At 37.0% G+C, this 27493-nt stretch overlaps 1 protein-coding gene across 2 annotated transcripts; it reads left to right on the top strand.

The window, feature by feature from the left end:
- The first annotated feature begins 708 nt into the window (after positions 1–708).
- Positions 709–15397, top strand: COPS5 (COP9 signalosome subunit 5). Of its 2 annotated transcripts, none has more exons than XM_061123421.1 (8): positions 709–1006; positions 3203–3437; positions 4258–4386; positions 5052–5117; positions 5627–5712; positions 10075–10186; positions 13374–13522; positions 15156–15397. In XM_061123421.1, exons 1-8 carry the CDS (start codon positions 864–866, stop codon positions 15238–15240), a joined length of 1005 nt encoding a protein of 334 aa, XP_060979404.1. In that variant the 5' UTR covers positions 709–863; the 3' UTR covers positions 15241–15397. The 2 variants fall into 2 exon arrangements, with proteins under 2 accessions (XP_060979404.1, XP_060979405.1); XM_061123422.1 differs by having other exon boundaries at positions 876–1014.
- The last annotated feature ends 12096 nt before the right edge of the window (positions 15398–27493 follow it).

Here is a 27493-nt window from a genome sequence, read left to right as displayed (position 1 = left end):
CCTAGGGGACAGAACTGGTTCCACAGTGGAATGTAGATTAAACTGTAAACTGTTTCAAGAAGTGGGTACTGGACACTTGCAAAACACTAATAGCTCGTATAGATGTTAATTTTTACAAACGCGCCAAAAGGCACGATCATAGCCATTCACGAGTTTCCATGGCCACCTTGGGACGCTAGAGAACGCCCCTCTAGTAAAGTTTAGCGCCAAACCACTACAAGTCAAAGGGCTTTACGCATGTGCAATGATTCACCTGGTAGTAAACTAGGAGGCCATTTACCATTCTCTCAAAAGCGGCATTCAGAACTACTTCTATGTCAACTTTTCCATAAACATCTTTTTTTTTTTTTTTTTCTTTCAACAATCTTAAAAGTACCTACACCCACGTAAAAACAGTTCTCTGCCCCATTGCAGCTTTAAGTATCTACCCATTTTTAACATGGCGGGGGCCGAGCCTGCGCAGGACGAACAAGGAAGCTCAATTCCAGTTTCTGGCATAACGTTACACGCCCTTCTTCCGGTGCAGAAGACTATACCATTCCCTAGGTAATTACTGTTTTCGTATTATTTCACACATATAATTTTCCAAGATAATAAGTTCTCTTTCCAGTAATGAGACGACTCCTCTGCCTCTTAACTATTGTGTAACTGCTGTGTATATAGCCGCGTCCCCCAAGGACCCCCGCCATCCCGCGGATGGTCCGTACCAACTTCACCTCCGGTGCTGGGTGTCATGGCTGCCCCGAGAGCCTAGTGTGAGTTTGCACCTGTGGTGGGGTGGGTCCGGAGCCCACGCCCGAAAACCTAGCTAGGTAAAGTTGCGTCTCGATTGCGGAGGCGACAGCTTATCCGATTCCTCGGTGATGGCGGCTTCCGGGAGTGGCATGGCCCAGAAAACGTGGGAGCTAGCCAACAACATGCAGGAAGCCCAGAGTATTGATGAAATCTACAAATACGACAAGAAACAGCAGCAAGAAATCCTGGCGGCGAAGCCCTGGACTAAGGAGTGAGGAGGTCCCTGGCGAAACGCAGGGGAGGGAGGGGTGGCGGGATTTTAAGAGACCCAGGGGCAGTGGGAGTTGGGGTCAGAGAGCTTGTCTTTCCCTCTGCAGCAAGGAGAAAGAGGAATCGTCTAAGAAATTTTGTTTTACCTTTTTATCCCCGCAAATAAAGCGTAAGACCCTCCACTGGGGCTTGCTTGATTCCCCCTTTCTGTCTCGTTTGCCTTGGGAGAATGGAAGAGGAAAACGAGCGGTAGTTTGGGGCTTTCACTTCTCAGCCCCCGTATTGTTACAGACACTCCACACTCTGCCTTGTACACTTTGTTGGGATCTTAAGCTGATTTCAGACTGGGACTACAGCTCTCTTCAGATATTGAGTCAATCCAAGGGTCTCTAAAATAATTATGAGCCAGCTTTTTAGTCTATAATCTTTTAGATCTATAATTGCTTTTTGATTGCTGGTAATTATTTCAGAAACAACAAAGAGGCTCCCACAATGTTTACTCCACCATTTTTGTTTTACAAAAGCTGTAAATTATATCAATAGAACTTAAGGGTTTTTGCCCCTTAGCAAAACTCGTGTGTCCTGGGAGTGATGACAGGTCAAGGTTTCTTTACCGCGGTATTTATCCTTTCCTGACAGCAGATATTGTATGGAAAGAGTAAAAAGATCACACAGTCTCTCTAATGGATAGAAACAACAAAAACCATATTTCATCTGTCTCTCAGTTTTTTACAAGGCAAGCTTTAACTGTGGGTATTCAGATTCAGCAGTATTTACTGAGTACTTACTACAGGCTGAGTTTTGAGCTAGGAATTTCCATATGTCATTAAATCTTTATGACAACACAGTACTGTATTTTTATTCCTTTTCTGCATATATAAAAACAAGCAAATACAGTAAATAACTTACTTCATAATTACACGGAGGCAATGAATTCTTAAGTGAACAATAGTTAAGACCTAAAATCAAATCTCACAACTCTTAACTAATTAGTTGAAATTTACTTATCTTTTTTTTAATCTCTAAAAGAGAAAAAAGACCTATCTGTTGGTGATGTTAGAAAGATTAGATGAGGTCATGTATAAAAAAGGGCCTAGAATGTATGTAATAGAAGCACAATAATGGACTGTCTTTTTTTCCCAGTAGATAGAGGAGTGAAGATTTTAATTCATGTCTTTACTCCCAAGGACAGGTCTCTATATTTTTCAGCTGTGATTGAAATCTGTGGGCAGACATTTTCAAAAGACTTCTCAAAGACACTGACATTCTTTACAGACTGGTTATTTTGCCTGGTTGTCTGCTATTTCTATAGCAGGCTGCATACTTAGATTGATATAGCCTATTGAATATTTTAAATGATCAGCCTCACGGTGTGACTATCTCCAGTTACAGTCATCCTCGCTGTCTTCCACTACATCAATGAGACTGAGGTGTAATTTTATTCAACAGTAGTCTAGTCACATACACAGATGACAGACTGAAATACTGATCACGGAAAGACTAAAGAGTTTAAGCCTACATTTTCCACTTTTAGACTGATACCTCCAGAGAAGCTACAACCCTCAACACATTGTTCTCTCGGAGTACTATAAAAGATAGGTTAATAATGCCGCTGGCACTTAAAAAGTTTTGTATGTGTCAGGCACTAAGCCAAGCACTTTATGTATATTATTTTATTCATTTCTCCAAACAACAACTCTATGAAAACAGGCACAGACATTAAGTGGCTATCTCAAGGTTACAGCCAGGATATGGCAGTAAAAGGGTTCAAACCTAGGTAGATGGATGTCAGAGCCCACATTCTTAACTGGTAGGCCTCGAAGGTTAAGTCGGAGAATAATGAGGCAAAACTGACCAACCAGGGTCAGAAACCTAGATTTGGTGATTCCAAAATTAATGAAGAAAAAGGCTATTGAAATGGTCGTGTAATTCCCTTCTGTCTACTCGACTGGCATATTTTAAAATTATTTCATACTTTTCCCTTCCCCCAATGGGAAGTAATTTGCAGGATTATGTTTATCATTTCCATCCCCCTTCAGGAACTCTGTCCTTTTATACTTTTTCTTTCCCTCATTCTATATATACGCTTTCTCCCCATTCCATCAGTGTAAATTGCCTCAATACTTGTTAATCTCTACAAAAACTGTCTTACAGCTGTACTTAGGAAAGTTAATTACACCATGCCTTTCTTTTGTAGTCACCATTACTTTAAGTACTGCAAAATCTCAGCATTGGCTCTACTGAAAATGGTGATGCATGCCAGATCAGGAGGCAACCTGGAAGTGATGGGCTTGATGCTGGGAAAGGTGGACGGTGAGACCATGATCATCATGGACAGCTTTGCTTTGCCTGTCGAGGGCACTGAGACCCGAGTAAATGCTCAGGCCGCTGCGTATGAGTACATGGCTGCATACATAGAAAACGCTAAACAGGTAAAGATGCTGTGCCCTGACGTTTGGTGACTGCAAGTTAAGAGTCTCATAGTTATTTTTGAGTTTCTAAACCTAAAACTATCCTCCAACATTAGAGTTTATATTTTAAGTTATTCTCAACTATATGTAACAGATTAGCATGGATTTTTTAAAATTCTCAAGAGAGTAGATCTTAAAAGGTCTCATCACAAGAAAAGAAAAATTTGTAACTGCATGTGGTATCGGATGTTAACTGTACTTACTGTGATCATTTCACAGTATATACATATATTGAATCATTATGTGTGTTTAAAACCAAAAAATTGAAAACAACCTAAATGTAACTGAATATCAAGCTGATTAAATAAATTATATCCCACACAATGAACTGCCAGCCAGCCTTTAAAACAAATTAAAAGGTAGCTATCTATATATTTATATGAAACAAATCCCAGAATATTTTGTTGAGTGAAAAAGCAAAGTGTAGAATACTGTTGGTGGTATGCCATTGTGTGTTTTTATTAATCTACATATATGCAAAGAATATATTCTATATGCAAAGAATAACTCTGGAAGACAGGTGTGTAAGCCTATGACAGTAACGTCTGGGCTGAGAAACTAGTTGAGGGGAAAGAGGTGGGAAGGAGACTGAATGACTTTATTGTACATGTATCTTGGTAATTTTGCGCCTTGACCGTGTATTATCTAAAAATTTTTTTTTAAAGCAGCATATGCTATAACTATTCTGCATACTGTTATTTAACTGTAGGGCTGTATAAATAGACAAAATCTCTTAGATTAAACAGGAACCTCAAGCTCCTTTGCTCTCTTCATTTGTTAGGTTGGCCGCCTTGAAAATGCAATTGGCTGGTATCATAGCCACCCTGGCTATGGCTGCTGGCTTTCTGGAATTGATGTTAGTACTCAGATGCTCAATCAGCAGTTCCAGGAACCATTTGTAGCAGTGGTAGTAAGTATTTTTACAACCAGTTGTAATTAATTTTCATGAAGATTTACCAAAGCAGTATACAGGGAAATAAAAACAGTATATACAGTATACAGGGAAATAAAAACAGTATGGTAAAGAGCAAGGCTCTGGTGCCAGCCTAGGTTTGAATCTAAATTCCACTTCTTTGTAGCTGGGACTCTGAACAAGTTATGTAACTTCTCTGCATCTTTTCCCACCCTCTGTTAGATGAGAATGTACACAGCACCTGTGTCTCAGTTCCCTCCACACAGTGGGCATTTGGTGGATGTTGAGTGAATTGATTAAATCAGGAATTGCTAGAACAGCTCTTGCTATGCTTAAAGTATTTTAGATGTAATTCAGGTTACTCTAAGGAAGGTAGAAATTGTTCATCTGTTAAAAAAAAAAAAAGACTTCTGAAAAAGAGATGAGCAAATCTTTAATTAATACTCTTAAATAGTATAGTAACTAGATCTAATCTCTAAATTAATGATGAGATTTCTATATTCTGTTGAACTTCTATGATTTTCCAATTTGGTTATTTTTTTCCCTATTGGTTATTTTTAATTATGTGTGTGTGCCTATAGTGTTATATGTACATATGTATTTCAAGGCTTTTAATGTTTAAACAAATAAGTCAGCAGATATTAAATATATCTTTCTTGTAGATTGACCCAACAAGAACAATATCTGCAGGGAAAGTGAATCTTGGAGCCTTCAGGACATACCCAAAGGTAATTTGAAAAATTCCAAGTTCTTATAGTTTTTCGATTTTTAAATATTTGGTTTATTTTTAAAGATGTGTTATAGTTAGTATCTCATTTTGTCCTAAAACAATTTAACAGTATTTACAAAATAGAAGCCCAACTACCACAAATTGTCTTTAGCAAAAAGGTAATACATTTGTGCTGCATGTTGTTAATTCCACTAGAAAAGCAGTGTTCTTTTGTTAATAAGGATTTGTGTATCACGGCCATCTACTATCTACTGCAATCTGAAATAGATATGAGCACAAGTGAATATCACCTAGGGACAAGAAAAATTAATCTATAAGCCAAATCTAGCCTTCAGCACCAAATAGGGTTGAGGAAGAGTATAAACAATATACTTTTCTTTTATTAGGCATCTATGTTCAGTAATTGGCTCCCCCAAGTGACCATTTCTATAAACAGAAAGTCACATAAAAAACACATGTTTTTCCTCTGTTGTGTTTAAGTCTTCTATTTTCTTCATTTCTGTTCAGGGCTACAAGCCTCCAGATGAAGGACCTTCTGAGTACCAGACCATCCCACTTAATAAAATAGAAGACTTTGGTGTACACTGCAAGCAGTAAGTCATTTAAAAATGTATCTGACGCCAGAATCATCATAAGAAACCTCAGAGATCATCCAGACCAAGCCCCTAATTTTATAGATGAGAAAAAAATTCAGATGAAATGATTTCATAATACCTTTTAAAATAATAGTAAGAATATATAAATTTAGGATAATGTTTGCATCTTTATTAACAATTGTTTTAATCTAACATGTTATTTGCCTTTCTCTCATCTATATATGTTTTATCAATGTATAAGATACTTGACCTGTTAATGAAAGTAAAAGTTGAAGGAAGCTGTATGCAGGGCCAGCCTGACACTAGCAATTTCTACAGCCCTCAATGTACCCAGTTTTCACATAGCAAAATTTCTCCCTACACATTTTTACTCCAAGAGTTAAAGAAGTCATACAAAAAAACTACTTAATTGTATACTCCTTTAAAACAGTGAATTACATCTCAATTTTTTAAATTGGTAAACCAGTGAAGACAATTTTCTCCACCTTCTAAATATATCACCTCTCTTACTATCACCTTGACCCAGGCCACAGCCATCTGGAGCTTAAATCAGAGCACTAGCCTTCTAGCTAGTCTTCTTGCTTCTGCACTTCACCCCACCCCTTAAAGGTCTTTTGTCAGCCAAACAGATTCTGTTAAAATGTAAGTCTGATCATGTTCGTCCTTCTCAGAGTAATTTCCTGTCTCATTAAGAATAAGATCTATAGTGCTTACCATGGACCACACAACCCTATGTAGACTGGCCCCTGCAATCATTCTGAGCTCATCTCAGTGACTCTACTTCTTGTCCCTAAGCCTTTGCTGTGTCTATTCTAGCCATAGTGGCCTCATTATGGTTTTTCAGATGTACTAGGCCGATTCCTGCCTTAGGGCCTTTGCACTTTGCTAATCCTCTGCCTGGAACATTCTTCCTTATTTCCATGTGACTCACTATTTCAGTCTCGAGTGTCTATTTAAGGGTCACCCTATTTCAGTTAGCACTTTATAGTCACTCTTACCTTTCCCGGCTTCATTCTTCTTCTTAGCACTTGTGACTCTCTGATATGTTTTTGCTTCCTTGTTATTGACCTCATTAGAATGTGAACTTCATGCTATATCCTAACAAAATAGGTTATGGTACATAGAAGTGTGGGTATCCCCCTAAAAATAAAAAAAAAGTTTTTCCTAACTGATTACTGCTGTCCCTTCTCTACACCTCCTACCCTAACTTCCGGGAATACTTTACTACTTGTGTGCTACCACTGCTCTTATTTTTCTGTTCAGAATTCCTAGAAAATACCCGAATTTCTAGAATTTAATTTTTATATATGTCTGATTTCAGTCATCCTTGGCATACTTCTGGAAAAAAAAGATTTTTATTTTTCAATGAGAGGTTTGTAATTAAATCACTTAATTTGCTCTATTGAAAAGAATTTAAGCCATTCCTGTTTGAGAGAATTGCTCCTAAGCATGAGGACACCTTTGCTGTAATACTTTCACTTTCAGAGTTAACAGTGAATTTTTTTCATTTATATTGAGTTGCAATTTCAAAAATTTATACCTTTAATACCTATTCTACTTCTCTCATCACCAGCAGCAGCTTTTGAAACAAAAAAAAGACTGTGAGGCATACTGTGCTTTCTGTACCCAAACAAACCTGCATTTCCTGTTTCTTCTGAGAAATGAGCCTGTCTAAGAGGAGTTGCTGCTTTCTAACTACCTGCATTGCTAGAGCCTAGAATTTTGAACCTGGAATAAGCAGGATGTTCAAAGATACTCTCTTACTTAGGACCAGTTCCTAAATAAAGAGTAAACTTTTTTAATAAGGCAGATAAGTTGCTTATTTTTATTTCAAATCTTCAATGAAACATAGTGCCAACTTAAGAGCAGACTCATTATAGATCATTTCCTAAATCATTTGACAATGAGCTATAATTTGTAGTTTACACTGATCTTTTTTCTTTCCTACTTTAAATTCTAGATAATAATCCAAAGTTCATTTTCAACATAGAATCTAATACAGATATTAAATATATTTAACTTTAAAGAGCCTTAGTAAAAATAGGACACAACGGGTTTTTTAAATTAGCTTGTATGTTATCAATGTTATACAAGCACATAGTTTAAAGGATCAACTGGTTCTATGAAAGTACCATTCCCTTTCCCCCACCCCCAGAGGAATCACTTAAACTATTATAGTTATACTTCGTTTAAGTATTTACCCCATTAACATCAAACAGCATGCTGATAGTGCTACTTCTTGATTTTCAGTTCTAGGCAGTATCTATTATTGACTTCCTGTACAGAAGATGAGGATTTAGCTCCACGAGTAATTTTGAATATTCTTCTTGCTTTCAACTCTGCTACTGAGATTTGCAGCTAATATTAGACCAAAAAATTTCATTGCATCAGCCTATGGAATTAAGACAGTAATAACATTAAGGTGATCCATAAATTTTAAAACATAAAAGTCTATTCTAGACCCTCCAGTTTGAGCTCCCTTCTTTTCCATCCTTTATAATCTACATCTTTTGCTCTACTCATCCTCTTCTTCCCCTAAAGTATCAGAGGTACAACCTGTCGTTTCTAAAACTGACCTTTCCACCTGAGCCCCTGCCTCCTCTCCCCATACCTAACTGTCTCAACTCCTGGGGCCTCACTTCTTAAACAATGTCTTAAATGTCTACACTCTGGATATAACAATAAGTTAGACCATGAGGTTTTGATAACAGACATAATATCATATCCTTTTGCTGCCACTTTCTGTGGTGTTGACATAATATCATATCCTTTTGCTGCCACTTTATGTGGTGTTGAACCAGTCTTTATTCTAGAGTTGTTTCTTCGGCCTAGAATGGGAATAATAAATCTTTCCTGTGGTGGTTGTACAAAAGATTAAATGAGAATATATATAAAGCACCAGGACATAATAAGTGCTCAAGAAATACACTGTTTCCATATCCCACTTCCACATTTCACTATAGCTGTGTCCTTTTCATCTACACATATGCAGGGGTATCTTAATCTTTATAAAGCCCTTACTTAGAATTGTCTTTAAATTCTTACTCTTTTTAAATTTCTTCACTCCTGAATTGAAAGAACACACATTTCTGTTGTGTCCCTATGCCTTTATCTTTGACACCACTAACCTGAGAGGGAGGCCTTTTTCTCCTGACATCTGCCCCACTGCAGTGGCATCCTTTGTGGTCTCCCCGCCTCCCGTTTCTCCTCTGACACATCTTACCACAGCCGGCTTTCTCAAACACTGATATAAACGGCTATGTCATTGATCTGCTCAGACACCTTCCATGAGTCCCAAGTACCTAGAAGATAATTTCTTAGCCTTTTATGTAATGTCCTCTGCCAGCCAGACCCCAACATAGCTTTCTAGGTTTCCCTCACAAAATCCTGCTCCCACTAAACTGTCCAGGCAGGCTGATTAACTTATTGTTCCTTTCATGACTTTCCTTTTTGTGAGTCAGGGCTCTCTGCCTTATGCTTCCTCCTTGCTTTTAACATAGCCACACTATAGACTCATGTCAGGGTTACTCGAAATCCTGCCTTTTCCCTGGGGCTTCTCAGGCTGTTCTGTCTATACTGAGAGTACTCACTATCGCTAACATTTAATTGGCTGATGATTAATTTTAAATATGCACTATAACATCACTTACTGTTACTCAACATATATCATTATATTTATACTTTTCATGGATTCATCCCACATGTCCCATGAAAATGGTAAGCTCCTTAAGGTGGAGAAGTCCCTTGTATTTCTTTGTAACATAGTGACATATTTAAGTATTTATTACTTAAAAAAAAATGTTTTTCAGACATTTAACCCAATTTCCCTTGCTATCCCTGATTATAAATTAGGCACCTTTAGAAGCAGCAGCAATTCTTTTATAAGCTTTAATGACCAACCTTAAAGTTTTGTTTTTCTAAAAAACAGTTGGTCCTGATTAGGGGATTAGAAAGGGAGGAATCGAGAATCTACCTGTCATTTTTGGTATTTTTAAAAGCCTAACAAAAGTTATAGCTAACCTTGGAGAGAGGCAGTTCATTACTGTTGGCTGAAATTTATGAAGTCAGTGACATGGGTAAATACATGTCATTCAGAAAGTTTGATTAGTTACTAATAATTTTTTGAGAATTTCTGGGCTTTACAGAGGGGAGAAATATTACACGAGAATATTTGCTTAACTGAATTGAAACCACCCCCCTGAAGAGTAAGGAAACCAGGTTTACCCTTTATTCTGTTGGACTAAAAATTAAAGCATGACTATTTGGATATAAAATGTAATTATCTTAAATCTGGCCATAACCTTTATGTGATGTGGTTGAATGTTTTTTACTTACTAGATTTGTGGTTTTGTTTCGTAGATACTATGCCTTAGAAGTCTCATATTTCAAATCCTCTTTGGATCGGAAATTGCTTGAACTTTTGTGGAATAAATACTGGGTGAATACGCTGAGTTCCTCTAGCTTGCTTACAGTAAGTACTATGCTTGCAAAGAATGTGTCTGAATTTTATCAATCAACATAATTTGTTTCATATCTGAAACTCTTTTTCATGGAAAGACTGACTTTGCCAAGATGGTAGGCTTGGGGGCAGATTCTGCATGACCAGAGGTGGATTGGAATATCAGGCCAAGCCAGGATCTGTACTGTGTACTATTGAGACGAGATGAGGGTGAGACTACCTCTGACTTAGTTAGAGAAAAATGCCAATAGTGTTCTTTGTTGTGTGTCTTCAGGTAGGACTCTAGTTACAAGTGACAGGAGACCCAACCAACCTGGCTAAAACAATAAAGAGAATCATGTAAGCTGCAAAGTCCAGGAGTACCAGGAGTAGGGCTGACTTCAGGCACAGCCCGAGTTTGCATTCAGACAATATTATGAGGTCTTGGTCTTCCTTTCTCAGCTTTGATTTCAGGTCAGTTGGTTTCAGTTTCAGACTTCATGTGAAATCAAGATGGCAGTATTAGCTTAGACCTCCCAATTCCACATTCAAAAGAAAAGATCAAGATACATACACACACACACACACCACTCAACATATTCCCAGGCAAAGCCTCACTGTGTGTCTGAGTTTTGTAGGTCACATGCCTATCCTTAAACCTGCTCTGGGCCAAGGGAATGAACACCATGAGTGGTTGGGCCAAGGCAAGTGCTTTACTGCTGGGCTGGAGTAGAAGAAACTCTCTGGAGCACTTGAACTAAGAATGTCCCCAAAAGAAATCAGAATATCACTACCTTATAGCAAGTAGATTGCCGCTATCACCAAAAAAGAAAAAGTCAATATCTTCCAATATATCATTAAAATCTAATACCTAGAAGAGGATAGAAACTTCTACCTAGATCTTAGTTAAGGAACAGTTTTATCTTTTTTTTCTTTTTTTAGAGTAAGCCACTTCATATAGTACAGTATAGCATAGTGGTTAGAACCACAAAATTTGGAATAAGATAAACTCAGTTCAGAAACAAGTCTGCCATTTTACTAGCTGTGTGTGACCTTCACAGCATTATTCAATGTGTCTGAGCCTTTCTTGGGCCCAATGATAATAATACCTACATTGTTAAGTACACTGAGAATTATATGAAATATGTATATAGTAATTAGCAAAGTACTAGGCATATAATAAAGCCTCAATAAATTATTTTTTGCTCATTTGATTCATTGTACTCATGGGTAAAAACCTCACTTGAACATATTTACTATGAATTTACTATATTTTTTTTCTTATTTCTTATCCTCAACAGTCAAAAATAGTAAATTAGAAAGAAGGAGAGTGATCATAATAGCAAACATTTATTAAATGTTTTCTATGTACCTAGCACTGCTAAATGCCTCATGTGTCATGTTTCCTTAGAGGCAAGTATGCTGATAGCAGCCAGAAGTGACACATGATGGCATGGGCAGGAAGCAGTAAGACTGGAGCTGTCTGAACCTTTGTACAAAAGCAGCCAGCTCTACTTACTCAGCCTGTGCCTGCCCCTGTATTCTAGCACTGCATACACTGAGGACATTAATAATCCAGAAAAGGTTAAATTATATTTCCTCCTTTTTTGGTGTAGTTAAATACCTAGTACATTACAGCATTCTAAGAAAAAAATATGTAAATAAATGTATGTCATCTCTTTCCCTTTACAGCTAAAGCATGTAATCTAAAAGCTACCAGAAAAAAGTTACTTTTGATTTATATTAGTTTTTTCTGTTTGAAATGTAATTGGTTTCTTTCTTCATTTTAATAGTATAACTGTTTCTGCCATCCCACATTTTTAAATCTGCAGTTAAATCTTCTAGATGTGAAGTGATCTACAAACATTAGGGTTTTTTCCCAAATCTGCTGGGGAAGGATGTATTGGTGACCTAAACCATTTAGATCCAGACAAAGTGAATATAATTGCATGTTTAAAAAATTATCATAAGTTTGTAAAATCACTGGAAAGCTGGTAGCATTTTAAAGGGCTCTTTGTAGTAACTATGGTGACAGCAAATGTTTTTAAAATGTCTTGTGACTAAACTATACTGCCTTTACAGTATCTTAGAGAATGAGCAAATAGAATAACATAAAGATATTCCAGTAGAAACTTTTAAAAAATATTACACTTAAGTACACTTAAGTGTACATATGTAATTATTAAACTTTTGATTTTTAAAATTATGAAATATCAGCAGTATATAGAATATTTCAGTTTACCAAATGTGGGTGTGCATGTGCCAACTCTTTGTGACCCTGTGGACTATACATAGCCCACCAGGCTCCTCTGTCCATGGGATTCTGCAGGCAAGAATACTGGAGTGAGTTGCCATGCCCTCCTCCAGGGGATCTTCCCAATCCAGGGATCAAACCCACATTTCTTATGTCTCCTATATTGGCAGGCGGGTTCTTTACCAGTAGCACCTCCTGGGAAGCTCATGTGAGTATATAGCAATACTCTAAAAAAAAATTGTGGTTATAGCTAGGTGGAGGGGATGGTAGGTATTTTCTTTTACATACATACATACATACATACATACATATGTATATATGTATATATATATATACTGCTCTACATTTTCTAGATTTTCTGTATAACGATTAATTTTGTAATTAGAAAAGCTAAAACAAATGTAATTTTTTAAACGTTGTCATAAGTACTAATTCTGGAAGCTCAACATGAAAAACTAACAAAATTAGTTAACAATTGTTAAGTTTTTGCTAGGTGTCATCAACAGTCCTACAAGCTTTGTATACATCACTCACAATAGCTCTAAGGTAGAAATTATCACCATCCTCCCCCATTTTCACAGGAAGACTGGAAGGCATAGAAAAGTAAAGGACCTCTCCCAAGGCCTCCTAGCTAATCTGCAGGAGGACCACAATCTAGACTCAAATCTCTGTACTTCAAAGCCTCTTACAATAACAACTTATTAGATTTAAGCAGTCGAAAAAGACAATTCCAAATTTAATCTTTAAACTATAAAAGGGGAAAATTTCTACACTTCAACTGCTTGAGCTTTGGAATCAGTTTTTGCAAGTATAATTTGACTTCTTACTTCACTGACTATCCACTTGGATTTCATAGTAGAATTATTTGTAAGTGAAATATTCTATATGGAAGAAAATTTACATATGTATATTTCTTTACGTGATAGACTAGTATTGTATATTGATACAATATCATTTTCCCCATAGAATGCAGACTATACCACCGGTCAGGTCTTTGATTTGTCTGAAAAACTAGAACAGTCAGAAGCCCAGCTGGGACGAGGAAGTTTCATGTTGGGTTTAGAAACACATGACCGAAAGTCAGAAGACAAACTTGCCAAAGCTACGCGAGACAGGTGAGAGCAAATCTGTTCCTACCCCTAACTTTTTTTTTTCTCAAGATTTGTAAATAACAGGATTCAAATTCCTTACAGTTCAACCTATAACTTACAGTGGTACCTAAATGTTAACTTACTTGGACCTTTAAGGTTGTCAGATGCAGGTTTTAACTTTGAAAATTTAGGAGACAGTAAGTAAGAATATTAAAGGCTTATGGGTCTGGGTGATGTTGTGAAAAACTCCCTTTCACCTTTTCCAGCTTCAGCCATAAAGTATAAGAAAGAAGACCAGTCCATTGCTGGGTCTTCAAACAAAAACCAAAGCAAAACTTTGCAAAAAGATATATCCTAATCTATTCTAATCCTTTTGTGAAGGATTAAATTAGGATTTCTTAAGTTTATCAAATTTCAAATTGTTATAGTTTTAAGCCCTAAATATCAGAGAAATGATTGTTATCTCTCAAATTGTTTTTCTGAAATAATCCTTTATACAGTAATTTAGTATCTCAAATCTCAGTAAAGAATTTATTAAGAACAAACTTGAGCTAACATGTGAAATAATTACATGATCCTTCAGATGCATACAGAATTGGGAAGACTAATATTCACTTTCACAAAAATTTTAATTTCAATATGACAGGGGTAGAGAGGAAAGGAAGATTATGTTGACATCTATATAAATCAATATCTTGGTATCCATTTTGAGAAGAACTGAACTAGTTGATAGGAAAGAAAAGAGAGACGGAAGGCTGAAATGTGTTGGAATAGAAGCTATCTTGGGTTAGAATGACCTCATTTATTTCTTCTCTGCGAGTAATAAAAGGTATAAAGGAAGCAGCCTGGATAAAAATTACATTTTTCTTTGACGTTATGGCTTACTTTTGATACTTGCTCTGAATATGTCATTTTGCTCATCTATCTTTATATGTGTCTGATTTATAGTTTTATCTGCATTTACATCTCAGTTTCTTATGAAGCAAAAATGTCACTGTGGGAATGTAATTATATAGGAGGAAAAGTAGGAAGGAGAAGTGTAGTAGTACAATAGTAGAGAATTTTCCTTCGGGGAGTAATTTTACAAGAATTGCATCTTTTCTGAATTTTGGTGGTTTTTTTTTTTAATCAGTTCTAAAATCTAAGTCCTTCATCCACTAACCTAACTTTACCTTTGAGTTGTTTGAAGGATGTCTGTGATTATTTCAGGAGAAAAAGCATAAGGTTCATTAAAATAATTTTTAAAAACAATTCCAACTAATGAACAACAAGAGAAAGCAGATTTTAGTGTAATATTGGAATCAATCTATATTTCTGATTTATAAATAACTTCAGTAACCTTCTAAAATAGAACTTTCCCCAAATAATAAAATAACTTGAATTTTATCAGCTATTTACATTGTCATTCTTTTGGAAAAATTTAATAAGTTAGGAAACAATCAAAATACATGCAGAAGGCTAAAAATCACTATGGTATACTATAGAGAGTAAACTGTAGATTGGTATGGTACACAGTATGTTTTGCAGAGTATAAATAGGACCAGAATCATTACTAGGGGTGCAGGGATGTAATTGGGGGCGGGGGGGGTATGCAAGTTGCATGTTTGAAACAGTTCTCAGTTCTTATGACATCATGTGATATGTTTTTTCTTTCTAGCTGTAAAACAACCATAGAAGCTATCCATGGATTGATGTCTCAGGTTATTAAGGATAAACTGTTTAATCAAATTAACATCTCTTAAACAAGCACCAAGTAGTACTTTTGCCTGAAAGCCAGTATGAGGAAAAATACTCAAGTAACACTTTAAAACCAGTTACCAAAAATCTGATTAGAAGAATAAGGTGCTCTGAAGGTGTCCTGAATATTAACATCCTATAATAAAATTCTTTAAAATGAAATTGTTCTTTTGTTGTTTTGTGGGAGGGTTTACATTATTTTTCTAGTATCCTTTAATGTTCTAAAATATGAGAGAAAGAAATATTAGAACTTTCCTGTTTTAAGAGTCTTGCCTGTTTAGTCAAAGGATTTCAGCATTTCACTTGCTGTACTATCAGAGCCAGTTTCAGTTTGCTTAAGCCTTCTTCTTTGTCTACGGCCATACCACCCAGAACGTACCTGATCTCAGAAGCTGAGCAGGGTTGGGCCTGGTTAGTACATGGATGGGAGTCTGCCTGGGAATACAGTGTGCTGTAGGCTATTTTGGGGGCTTCCCAGGTGGTGCTAGTAGTAAAGAACCAGCCTCCCAATGCAGGAGATGTAAGTGACACAGGTTCAGTTCCCAGGTCAGGAAGGTCCCCTATAGGAGGGCATGGCAACCCACTCCAGTGTTCTTGCTAGAGAATACTATGGACTGAGGAGCCTGATGGGCTACGCTTCATGGGGTCACAAAGAATCAGACCCAACTGAAGTGACTTAGCATGCATGCATGCAAACTTTCTTTTGATCTGTTAGTAAAAGTACAATTTAATGTAACATTTTTATGTTCCTATAAATCATTAACCAAGTCACACCATAAATTATTTTCTGCAAAGTCAAATAAGTTATTTGAGACAGATTCTATCACAGGTATCTAAGTCATTAAAACATCCACCAAGTGCCTTTACTGAATGAGGCCCAGTTTTACTCTCTGGAGATACTCTGAACAAGGTAAACCTTGTAAATTCTCTGAACAATGGAGTCTAAAGCTAAGTTAACAAGAACCTAAGTATACTGCTGTGAAGGGAGAATTCAAGTGTGCTGGAAACTACGCCAAAGCCTTTGACTGTGTGGATCACAACAAACTGGAAAATTCTTAAAAGAGATGGGAATACCAGACCACCCTACCTCCCTCCTGAGAAATCTGTATGCAGGTCAAGAAGCAACAGTTAGAAATGGACATGGAACAACAGACTGGTTCCAAATAGGAAAAGGAGTATGTCAAGGCTGTATATTGTCACCCTGCTTATTTAACTTATACACAGAGTAAATCATGAGAAACACTGGGCTGGATGAAGCACAAGCTGGAATCAAGATTGCCGGGAGAAGTATCAATAATCTCAGATATGCAGATGACACCACCCTTATGGCAGAAAGTGAAGAAGAACTAAAGAGCCTTTTGATGAAAGTGAAAGAGGAAAGTGAAAAAGTTGGTTTAAAGCTCAACATTCAGAAAACTAAGATCATGACATCCAGTCCCATCACTTCATGGCAAATAGATGGGGAAACAGTGGCTGACTTTATTTTTCTGGGCTCCAAAATCACTACAGATGGTGACTGCAGCCGTGAAATTAAAAGACGCTTACTCCTTGGAAGAAAAGTGATGACCAACCTAGACAGCATATTAAAAAGCATAGACATTACTTTGTCAACAAAGGTCCATCTAGTCAAGGCTATGGTTTTTCCAGTGGTCACGTATGGATGTGAGAGTTGGACTATAAATCTGAGCGCCAAAGAATTAATGCTTTTGAACTGTTGTGTTGGAGAAGACTCTTGAGAATCCCTTGGACTGCAAGGAGATCCAACCAGTCCATCCTAAAAGAGACCAGTCCTGGGTGTTCATTGGAAGGACTGCTGTTGAAGCTGAAACTCCAATACTTTGGCCACCTAATGTGAAGAGCTGACTCACTGAAAAAGACCATGATGCTTGGAAAGATTGAAGGTGGGAGGAGAAGTGGATGACAGAGGATGAGATGGTTGGATGGCATCACCAACTCAATGGACATGAGTTTGAGCAAGCTCCGGGAGTTATTGATAGACAGGGAAGCCTGGCGTGCTGCAATCCATGGGGTCGCAAAGAGTCAGACATGACTAAGTGACTGAACTGAACTGAGGAACTCTCAGGAGGAATACTCCCCCAAAGAGGAGCTACTCCAGGGAGGCAATTACTTTTCTAAGCAAAGAGTATAACGATATGTGGAAGCTGAGATTCAGTTAGACCTGAAAGTAGAGTAGTACATGGGGAGTGACAAGCGACAACTTTAGTCAGTAAGGTAAGTATAGATCCTGCGGGGGCCTTTTGGACTTTATCCTAATAGCAATAGGGAGTTATGAGAGTTTTAAGCAACAGAAATGTATTACACTGATGTTTCTAAGAGCACTAGGTTAAGTTTTGACGAGCGCTAGATGAGATCAGATGAGATGATTTGTGGAAATAAAAAATGAGAAGAGGGCCCAAGACATGGCAAACATCAGATGTAAAATGGTTAGCGGAAGAGGAAATGTAAAATGGTTAGTGGAAGTGGAAGAGCAGAGAAGTAAGAAATCTTTAAGAAGTAATTTATGAGTGACTTCACATGTGGCCTGGAGGTCAAGGAAAACAAAGTCTTAAAAGTTTTTCATTAAATTTACCAATGAAGTGGTCTTTGGTAAAATGAGGAAGCCAATTAACATTAGTATCCAAATACTTTCTCAGACAGTTGATAATATAGTAGCATTTTTGGTCTCGTTTTATACTCCTTTAAATAAAAGCAGGCATCCCAGTTTCAGATGGCTCAACCTGACCTTCATTTTTAGGCCCTTTTAAAATAAAGAATGACTGCCCCCAATGAGTGGGGTTTCCCAGGTGGCGCTGATGGTAAAGAACCTGACTGCCAGTGCAAGAGACATAGGAGATGCGGATTCAGTCCCTGGGTCTCAGGAAGATCCCTTGGAGGAGGCCACTCCAGTGTTCTTGCCTGGAGAATCCCATGGACAGTGGAGCCTGGTGGACTACAGTCCATGGGGTCGCAAGAGTCAGACACAACTGAAGCAACCACACACGCGTGTACGCCCCCGATAAGCAGCTAAAATCTGTTTACTGCCACAGCCTTCAGTGATACTAACTCATGCTGAGCCATTCAGTTAGAAACAATAACAAAGTCTTTGAGGTTTCTCTGACAGACAAGATTGAAGGCTTTACAAGTTTTGACATGAAAGAGTAAGGAGTCAATGAAGTCACCATGAAAACAAACTGACAGTTTTCATTCTAAGATGTGAATACTATTATCCATATTTAATTTGACATTGGTGATCTAATCAACTGAGTCATCTTGGTTCGATGGGAAATGCCTAGCTAACAACAAAGAGAATTACCAGAAAAAGAAAACTTGTCAGTCCTAACTTCACTGGATTCAGTATTTCAGCTATGATGCCTTGGTTGCAAGTAGCAACAAAAGCAAACAAAAACAGTTGCTTGAACGGAGAGTTCATTGGTTCACCTAACTTCAGAGTCCAAAATCATACCTGGCTTAGGCATAGTTGGATTAGTCTTCTGGTAATGGTTCCCAAGCTCTGCCCTCCAGATGCTGACCTAAGTCTCAAGCTGGATACCTCCCAAATGGCTGCACACCACACCATTTAGTCACTGGAAAGAGCTGCTCACGGCTGTCACAATACGGTTCTGTCTTCACTCTGACTGGCTAACTAGGGTCATGAAGAGGTACCCCTGGGATTATATATAGTGACTAGTTTAGACCAATTAAGTTTATTTATATATAAGATTATTTATATACATAAATATAATTTATATAAGATTATTTATAGTGACTGGTTTAGACTAATTAAGGGCAACCCCTGCAGCTGGGAGTGGGGTCAGTAATACACCAAATTCATGACTACTACACAGTGAGGCTAAATGGATACCAAAGAGACAACCAACGATGTCCCCTCTGCTTTATAGTCCAGTCCACGAGAAAATAGCCCCAGAAAAGAGTATTTGCATTTTATTGTAAATTAAAAAGTAAGAACCTTTATAAATATTTCTGAAGTAATTTTATAAATTTTAATGTATTGTCATGAACATTTTTTGTATAAGTGATCCAATTCATAATACTGAGATTTTAGGAAATCAAGGCTCAATTTGCAGCCATCATTATTCAGAAACTAAGTCATGAATTGGCGTTGCCTTTTCCTGCAGAGTATTATCTTATAGCCTTGAGCTATTTAGGAATTAAAAAGGCCATTTTCTAAGTCTGGTTTTTGTTCAGCTTCAAGTTTTTTCAGAGATAATTTCTCAAGCTCTTTGGTGATAACATACAGGGAATGTCAATCATCATCAAAAATTTAATCCCAACATCCAAGTAATAAAGCCAGAGTGAGAAGCACAGGCTGGAGCAGAAATGGAGAGAGAAGTCAATGGATATGCACTGGGGATTGGGACCCATGAAGGGACAGCAAGATCCCAGAACTAAGGCTGCTCCAAATTTTCCAGATTGTTTTAATATCTCAAGGTCCCAGTTCCAAACAATTCATCTCAAGGTCCCAGCTCCAAACAGTTTGACAACATTAAACTTCTATATATATTGTTGAGATTTTATGCATTTAGTATCATTTTAGGTTACACTGTCCAGTTATAGAAGGACTTCAATCTACACATTTTATTTACCAATTAACAATAAGACACCACACAAGTTATTCTGAAATCAACTGTACTGCCAAGAACAAACAGCCAACAGGGGCAGAGAAACCATTTGCGCTCCACTGTTTCTTAATTTGGAAAATCAGCTCTGAAACTAAACATCATGTGCTCCATCTGAGAGATCAAGTCTGAAGACTGTTGTTACAAATTAGTATGACTACCTGGTATTCAGGATTTTGAAAAATCACTGCATCACACAATAGAATAAATAAACTGCCCTATAGTGCAGCCACTTGAAAATAAACACTTAAGAGCAGGAGCGTAAGTAACTTTACAGTGAGTCAGAGGGACTGTTTGGGTGTTGGAGAGCTGCATACTGCAGAGGTTCAGAGTTTCCAAAAACCGTTCTGTGAGTGATGAGGTACAGATGCATAAGTCATGCATGCAGAGAAGAGTTCATTTATATTGCTAAGTCTGCACTGTATCCACATGCAGCTGACTAAAATGAACGGAACACAGAGTGTTGAGTTTCCAAAGTTTCTTTCTAAATTTCTGGATTGTTTTAACTATAAACGCCAAAGAGACACACATGGGTGAGCAATGTGGTTTTTTGTTTTTTGAAGATATAAAAATACATGGAATGATGGCTCTTGGTTTTGCTCATCTGTTTGATATAAAGGTTGATTATATTAAATTATGATAGGGTAATTATTTCACTCTTTTAATAATTGATGTGTCTATGTCACTGCATTTGAAAATTAAATATCGAGTTGTATGTTCTCTCATTCTAGTCTATCTTCAATACAAGTTTTAGCAGCAGATAAATTTACCTCCTTAGAGTCAAATGCTAGTTTAAGGACTTCAAGTAATCAGTCTGTTCTGAAGTAATCAGTTTGTAAGTTTCTAAAAATTTCTAACCCTTCTATCCAAATATTACTGGAAGAAATGCCATTTATCTTTATAAAGTTATGATCTACTTATTTTAGAAAACTAGTAACACAAAAATCAGGTCAACTGTAACCAGACTGGTGTATTTAAACTTTTGATCTCAGAAATCAGAATATTACAAAAATAAAATAAAGAACTCTGTCATTTCAGGTCAAATTTGGGAGGAAACAGCTAAAATCATAGCTTGATAACTAACACCAATGATTAATTGCTTTTTCAACATGTGGATTATCTTGGTGCCAAAAATTATGGAACAATTGCCTAACAAATTGGAGAGTCCCTGATGTCAGTGCTCATATTTTCTTTGGATTATACTAAGCAATTATGCTAAACTTTCTAATGACTGAGTAAAATGGTATTGTGCCTTGGGGCACATTTTGATGAACTGCAGTTGTACTTTTCATAACCTAAGAGGAATATGCATAAAGCAATATATTTTTAAGAATAGAGCTTTGTGACCTTTATGTTAGATTATAAGGGGGTTATAAATATCTATTACATAACTATGAATATGTTTACCATTACAAAATATAACTTTAAACTACTTTCCTTCCTGAAAATTTAAGTTTGTATATCTCTAAATAAATGTTTTATTTAAATTATTCATTTTTGTTCCTAGAATTTTCACTTTATACTCCATGCTCAATGTATTATTTAAATAAACTTCAATTTATTATTTATATTATTGATGATACTAGTAAGTCCTTTAAAACATGTATGTGTTTGGCTTTAAATCTTCTACTTCAACTCCTATGTAATCCTATCATTGCATGTGTTTCTAGTATACTTGAGGATATTAAGATTCTGGGCTTAAATAAAATAACACAAATTAGACTAAATAAATGATTAATTTATAATCTTATATGAGAGGGCATACCACGTTGAATAATTACAATCATCTGAAAAGTTCTATACCTTCAGAGAAGTTAACTTGATATACCACCAATGTAAGAGCTATACACAAACATCACTTTCCAAGGGAGATTATTTTTTAAGTTTCTAACTAGTCTTAATATTCAAGGTAAAACAACACATTACCTAAAACTGAGGAACTATGGACTGTTGAAATAATAATTCATTTAGACAGACATCAACACTATGGATTTCTAGTTATCTCAAGATCTAAAAATAGTTCATTAACAAGTGCTTTAAGCTATTATGGGAAATAGTATGGAGATTTCTCAAAAAACCTAAAAACAGAACTACCATGTGACCCAGCAATCCCCTCCTGGGTATGTATCTGAAAAAAACAAAAACACTAATTGCACCCCAATGTTTATCATAGTATTATTTACATTTTCTAGATATAGAAGCAACCTATGTGTCCATCAATAGATGAATGGATAAAGAAGTGGTGTATATGGTGTGTGTGTGTGTATATATATATAAAATATATATATATACACACATATATTTGCAACAACATGAATGGACTTGAAGGGTATTAGGCTAAATGAAATGTCAGAGAAAGACAAATACTGTATGATACCAGGATGATACTATATGATATCACTTGTATGTGAAATCTAAAAAATATAGCAAACTAGTTACTAAAACAAAAAGCAGACTCACAGATATAGAAAAGCAGTGGAAAGTGGAAAGGGGTAGGACTACTATGTATAAAATAAGCTACAGGATATATTGTACAACACAAGGAATATAGCCAGTATTTTGATAACTATAAATGGAGTATAACCATTAAAAATTGTGATATTACATACCTATACCTATTATAATATTGTATATTGGGACTTCCAGAGTGGTCCAGTGGCTAAGACTCCACGCACCAAATGCAGGAGGCCCATGTTTACCCCTGGTCAAGGAACCAGATCCCACATGCTGCAATTAAAGATTCCACCTGCCACAATGAAGACAGAAGATCCCACATGCAGCAACTAAGACCCACACAAGCCAAATAAATAAAAATACTATACAGCAACTATAACTCAGTTTAAAAAATGCTTTATCTATTTCAGTAAAGAAAAAACTGAAACAAAAGCTCTACTAAATTTGGGATTTGGGAGCACAAGTTAAAATTACACTTTCTAATTCTCAGGCTCCTGCTAAAAGCATCTTTGATAATACTATATTCATTACACTAATATCACACTATAAGAACATTACATGTAGTTGGTAAGTATCTGTTCAATGAAGAAATAAATACAATGGACATTTCAGTTTACTTTTAAGAAACATTAACAATGTATGTTTTTAGGATGACAAATAAGTATGCCTTTTTATGGGAAGCTGACTTGTTTCACTGTAAGATTATGACAAATGAAAATCCTTTCCCAAACTTCTTAGCAGATTTAAAACAAGAGTGAAAAAGAGTTTTTTAAAATTTTTCAATGAAGGATCATTTACTGGAGAAATATGCTAGCGGAAATGCACACTAGTAAAAAACAAAAACAAAAAAATGACAACAAAAAAAGCACCAGTCATTTTCAAAACAAACAAGAAGGATGAAATCCTTTTCAAACACATAAAGAATCTGCCTGCCAATACAGGAGACACAAGAGATGCATGTTTGATCCCTGGGTCAGGACCAGCCCCTGGAGAAGGGAATGGCTACACATTCCAGTATTCTTGCCTGGAAAATTTCATAGACAGAGGAGCCTTGTGAGCTATAGTCCACGGGGCCGCAAAGAGTCAAACACGACTGAGCACACACACACACACACACACACACACACAAATAACCAAAAAAGCAGACAGGAGCCAAAAAAAAAAAACAATTAAATACAAATATACAAGACATTTTCAATGATTTTCACGAACTGTTTTGAAAGACACAAGACTACAGTGTATATTACATTGCTTAGTTTTGCTCTTAGCCTCAATCCATCATCAACTAATTAAACTTTTGCTGAACTTATTATTGGCCTGATAAACTTAAGCAGAGTCTTGGATCTCTATTAAAAGACAGAGGTTCCCCACCCGTGGTTCGAGAGACAATTTTTTTTTTTAATTTCTAAAACATAAGCAATGAACTGTTCCTGAAACCTAAACTTTTTCCAAAATTATAAGTCCTTTTCTTGCAAATGCTTCCTGAAAGACTCAAACTAAAGTGTTAGACTCCACTGACATTAGATGTTTCAGGAATCTTCATTCCTGATTAAAACATAATAAAACATTGCTTCAATTAGAATATCTGTGGCAACATCAACAAAAAATACTTTCCAGAAAACATTTTTACTCTAAAATACATTAACTAAAATATATTTAGATATAAATGTGACTTTAAGATAATGAAACTGATTTGCAGCTTAGATCGCTTACTTTACAGTCACATCTAATATCTTTAAAAATAAAACTTGAGAAACTTTAGTGTACTAACATTAAAAGAACTTTTAAAAAATTAATAGAACTTGTCAAAGTCCTTTGCAGTCCATTCTTAGGTACTGATGGAAGCGTGGTTAGACTGCTGGATTTAAAGTCATTTCTGAGGTTAAGTGGACTTGATGTGCTGACTCTACATGGTGGTACTAATATATTAGAGTCCTGGAGATGGCTGTCAGGTTCCTCTTTGGGTAGCAGGGTGGACTGTGGGCAAGGCAGAAACTAGAGGAGACAGAGCAGATGTGTGCAGGATACAAATGAGTTCAATTCTTGACCGGTTCAGGGGGTTTTTTTGGCCTCTAGGATGTTCATATTCATGTGGAATGAGTGTTAGGCACCTGGTTGGATGCCTAGGTCTGGAACTCAAGAGAAATACCTTGGTTTGTTTTATTTAAAACTTATACAATCATCAACCAGCCACCTGGGAACTTATTGGATTAAAAAATTAGTGATTCAACCATTTTAAACTATTTTAATATTAGCTGTCTCAAAGAGATTTTCTATTCTACAAAGAGCAGAATCCAATATGAACATTCAGAATATAATGTTATCATTTTTAAAAACCTTGATTACTAAAAAAAAAAGAAGAAAAATTAAACAGTCATAATCCCACCACCAAAAAATAACCACAATTAAATATTTTGGGATATAGATATAAGAATATATCTACATCTAATTCTATACATGTATAAACACAGATGGGCTTCCCTGGTGGCTCACTGGTAAAGAATCCGCTTGCCAATGCAGGAGACACGAGTTTGATTCCTGGGTCAGGAAGATCCCCTGGAGCAGGAAATGGCAACCCACTCCAGTGTTCTTGCCTGGAGAATCCCATGGACAGAGGAGCCTGGTGGGCTACAGTCCATAGGGTTGAAAAGAGTCAAATACAACTTAGCAACTAAAGAACAGTATAGACACAGACACAGATATATTTCTTTTTAGACATTTAAATATATATATAATTTTTCCACAATTGAGTTCATACTCCTTTTACAATGACATACGAAACTGCTATAACACAAAAATTAACAGAGCAACTGGTTTTCAATGAGGCATTGCTAAACATGTTTCTCATAAAATAATGTTAGCAAATTCAATGAGGGCTACACAGAGCAAGAGGATGGCCCTGCATATACTGCCGGATCTATTGTTCCCAAATGACCTTTAAAATAGATAACAACCTAGGTTTGTGCTGTAGTGTTTTAGCCATATTGTTTTGATCATTCTTTTACTTCATCATATCCTTCTGTAGCTGTTCATTCAGTTAGATACCCTCCTTCTACAATTCTTTCCCTAGTATCTGAATCCAATTTACTGGTTTTTGAATCGCTAATTATTTGTTCTTCTCAGAACAGATCTTAGCTCTGACAAATCTTTCTCTGATAACTAGTTTTGCTTCCCTTTTCCATTCAAACTAGTTCGCTTAATTATTAACTTGTTTGTCCCCACTTTCCTCACCACCATTTATGACTCCATGGTTTCAGTGATTAGCTCTATTCTGGAAACTATTGAACCTCTCCCCTCACATTTAACATGTGTAAACGAAATTCATCCACTTCCACCCAAATTACTTGTCAGCCTCTCCAGTATTGTTCCTTTATCCTAACTAACATCTAGGAATTTTCTTCAACTTCTCCCTCCCCTTATCCCATCCAATCTCTCTTTATTAAAACACGCTTCAAGACGCCGCCTAAATTTGTTCGTTCCATGTCACTTTCTTTGCCTTAACCCTAATCCAGGCCAACACTACTTCACAACTGGACAATATCAACAATGTCCTGAATGGGGTTAGTACATCTGTCCCTATCCCCCTGTCCTTCTTTCTAGGCTACTCTTATTGAGACAGACAGTGAAACATGAGGGGAAACCTTTGCTTGAAATTAGGAGCTCAAGGCTAAATTCTCTCTCTGCCACCTCAGATAACACCTTTAGCATATTTCTTTCCTCTCTCTAGGTCTGAGAATTTCCTTATCTGCAAAATGGTAAGTTGGACTGTCCACATGGGCTCCAAGCCACCTGGTAATTCTAACAATCTTCTACTCTGACAATTCTTTGTTCAAGGAACAGCAATGACTTTTCCACTGTACCCCGACCCTAAAGATCAGAGCTATTACAGTTTTCCAGCTCTTAGAGTCCCTTAATGCAGATTGCTCATTTTACCAAATCCCTAATGAGCTCCCTTTCCAGGAAACTGCCCGCAATGTGGAGTCGCGTGAGCAAAGCAGAGACACTACTTTGCCAACAAAGGTCCGTCTAGTCAAAGCTATAGTTTTTCCAGTAGTCATGTATGGATGTGAGAGTTGGACTATAAAGAAAGCTGAGCGCCAAAGAATTAATGCTTTTGAACTGTGGTGTTGAAGACTCTTGAGAGTCCCATGGACTGCAAGATCAAACCAGTTAATCCTCAAGGAAATCAGTTCTGAATATTCATTGGAAGGACTGATGCAGTAGCCGAAACTCCAATGCTTTGGCCACCTGATGAGAAGAACTGATTCACTGGAAAAGACCCTGATGCTGGGAAAGATTGAAGGCAGGAGGAGGAGGGAACGACAGAGGGTGAGATGGTTGGATGGCATCACCGACCTGGACATGAGTTTGAGCAAGCTCCAGGAGTTGGTGATGGACAGGAAAACCTGGCTTGCTGCAGTCCGTGGGGTTGCAAAGAGTCGGACACTACTGAGCGACTGAAGTACTGAGCGACTGAATGAGCCCCAGTCTTTCCACTGTCAGTGTCAGTTTCTTGTTCTATTGTTCTTCTCCTTCATTTGTATATTATGTATTTTCTAAATACTTGGGGGTGATTGCTAAGGTACAAGGCATTTTGCCAGGTCCTGGGAATAGCAAGGTAAAAGACATAATCTTTACCCCCAAAGAATTTACTATCTTACTGGAGATATGGGTAACAAACATATTGTAGTGTGTTTGTGGCTATGTTAAAGAAGTTACCACATCCCAGTTGGTCGGGGGATAGGGGACAGATAAAAGTATCACTTAACAAGACTGAGAACATATGAAGGCTTCCGGGGGGGGGGGGGGGGGGGGGCGTGGGAAAGTGCTAATTCCAAGCTGATTCCTTGAATCTCAAAAGGCAAAATAAGAATTAAGGAGGAAGGGATAAACCTTTTTTTTAGAACAGGGCATACAGGGCCAAATGCCAAACTGTAAATACTGGAGAGGGCAAGAGGCAAGCAGTGAAACTGGTCATTATAAACGGACTGGACAGTCAACCTGAAGAGTTTAGATTTTATCAGAGGGAAGGTGAAGTATGGGCTACACTTTCAGACAATTCTTTTCCTGGCCTATTATTGGGGAAACGTGGTAACAGCACTGAAACGTTCAAAGCTGATGGCAAGGAGAATCCACTAGGGGGAAATGGTGACCTGCCAAAAACTGT

The sequence above is a fragment of the Dama dama genome, chromosome 21, assembly GCF_033118175.1.
Source record: "Dama dama isolate Ldn47 chromosome 21, ASM3311817v1, whole genome shotgun sequence".
Taxonomy (NCBI): domain Eukaryota; kingdom Metazoa; phylum Chordata; class Mammalia; order Artiodactyla; family Cervidae; genus Dama; species Dama dama.
Note: the sequence above shows the minus strand (reverse complement) of the source record. Positions and strands in the feature narration are given on the sequence as shown.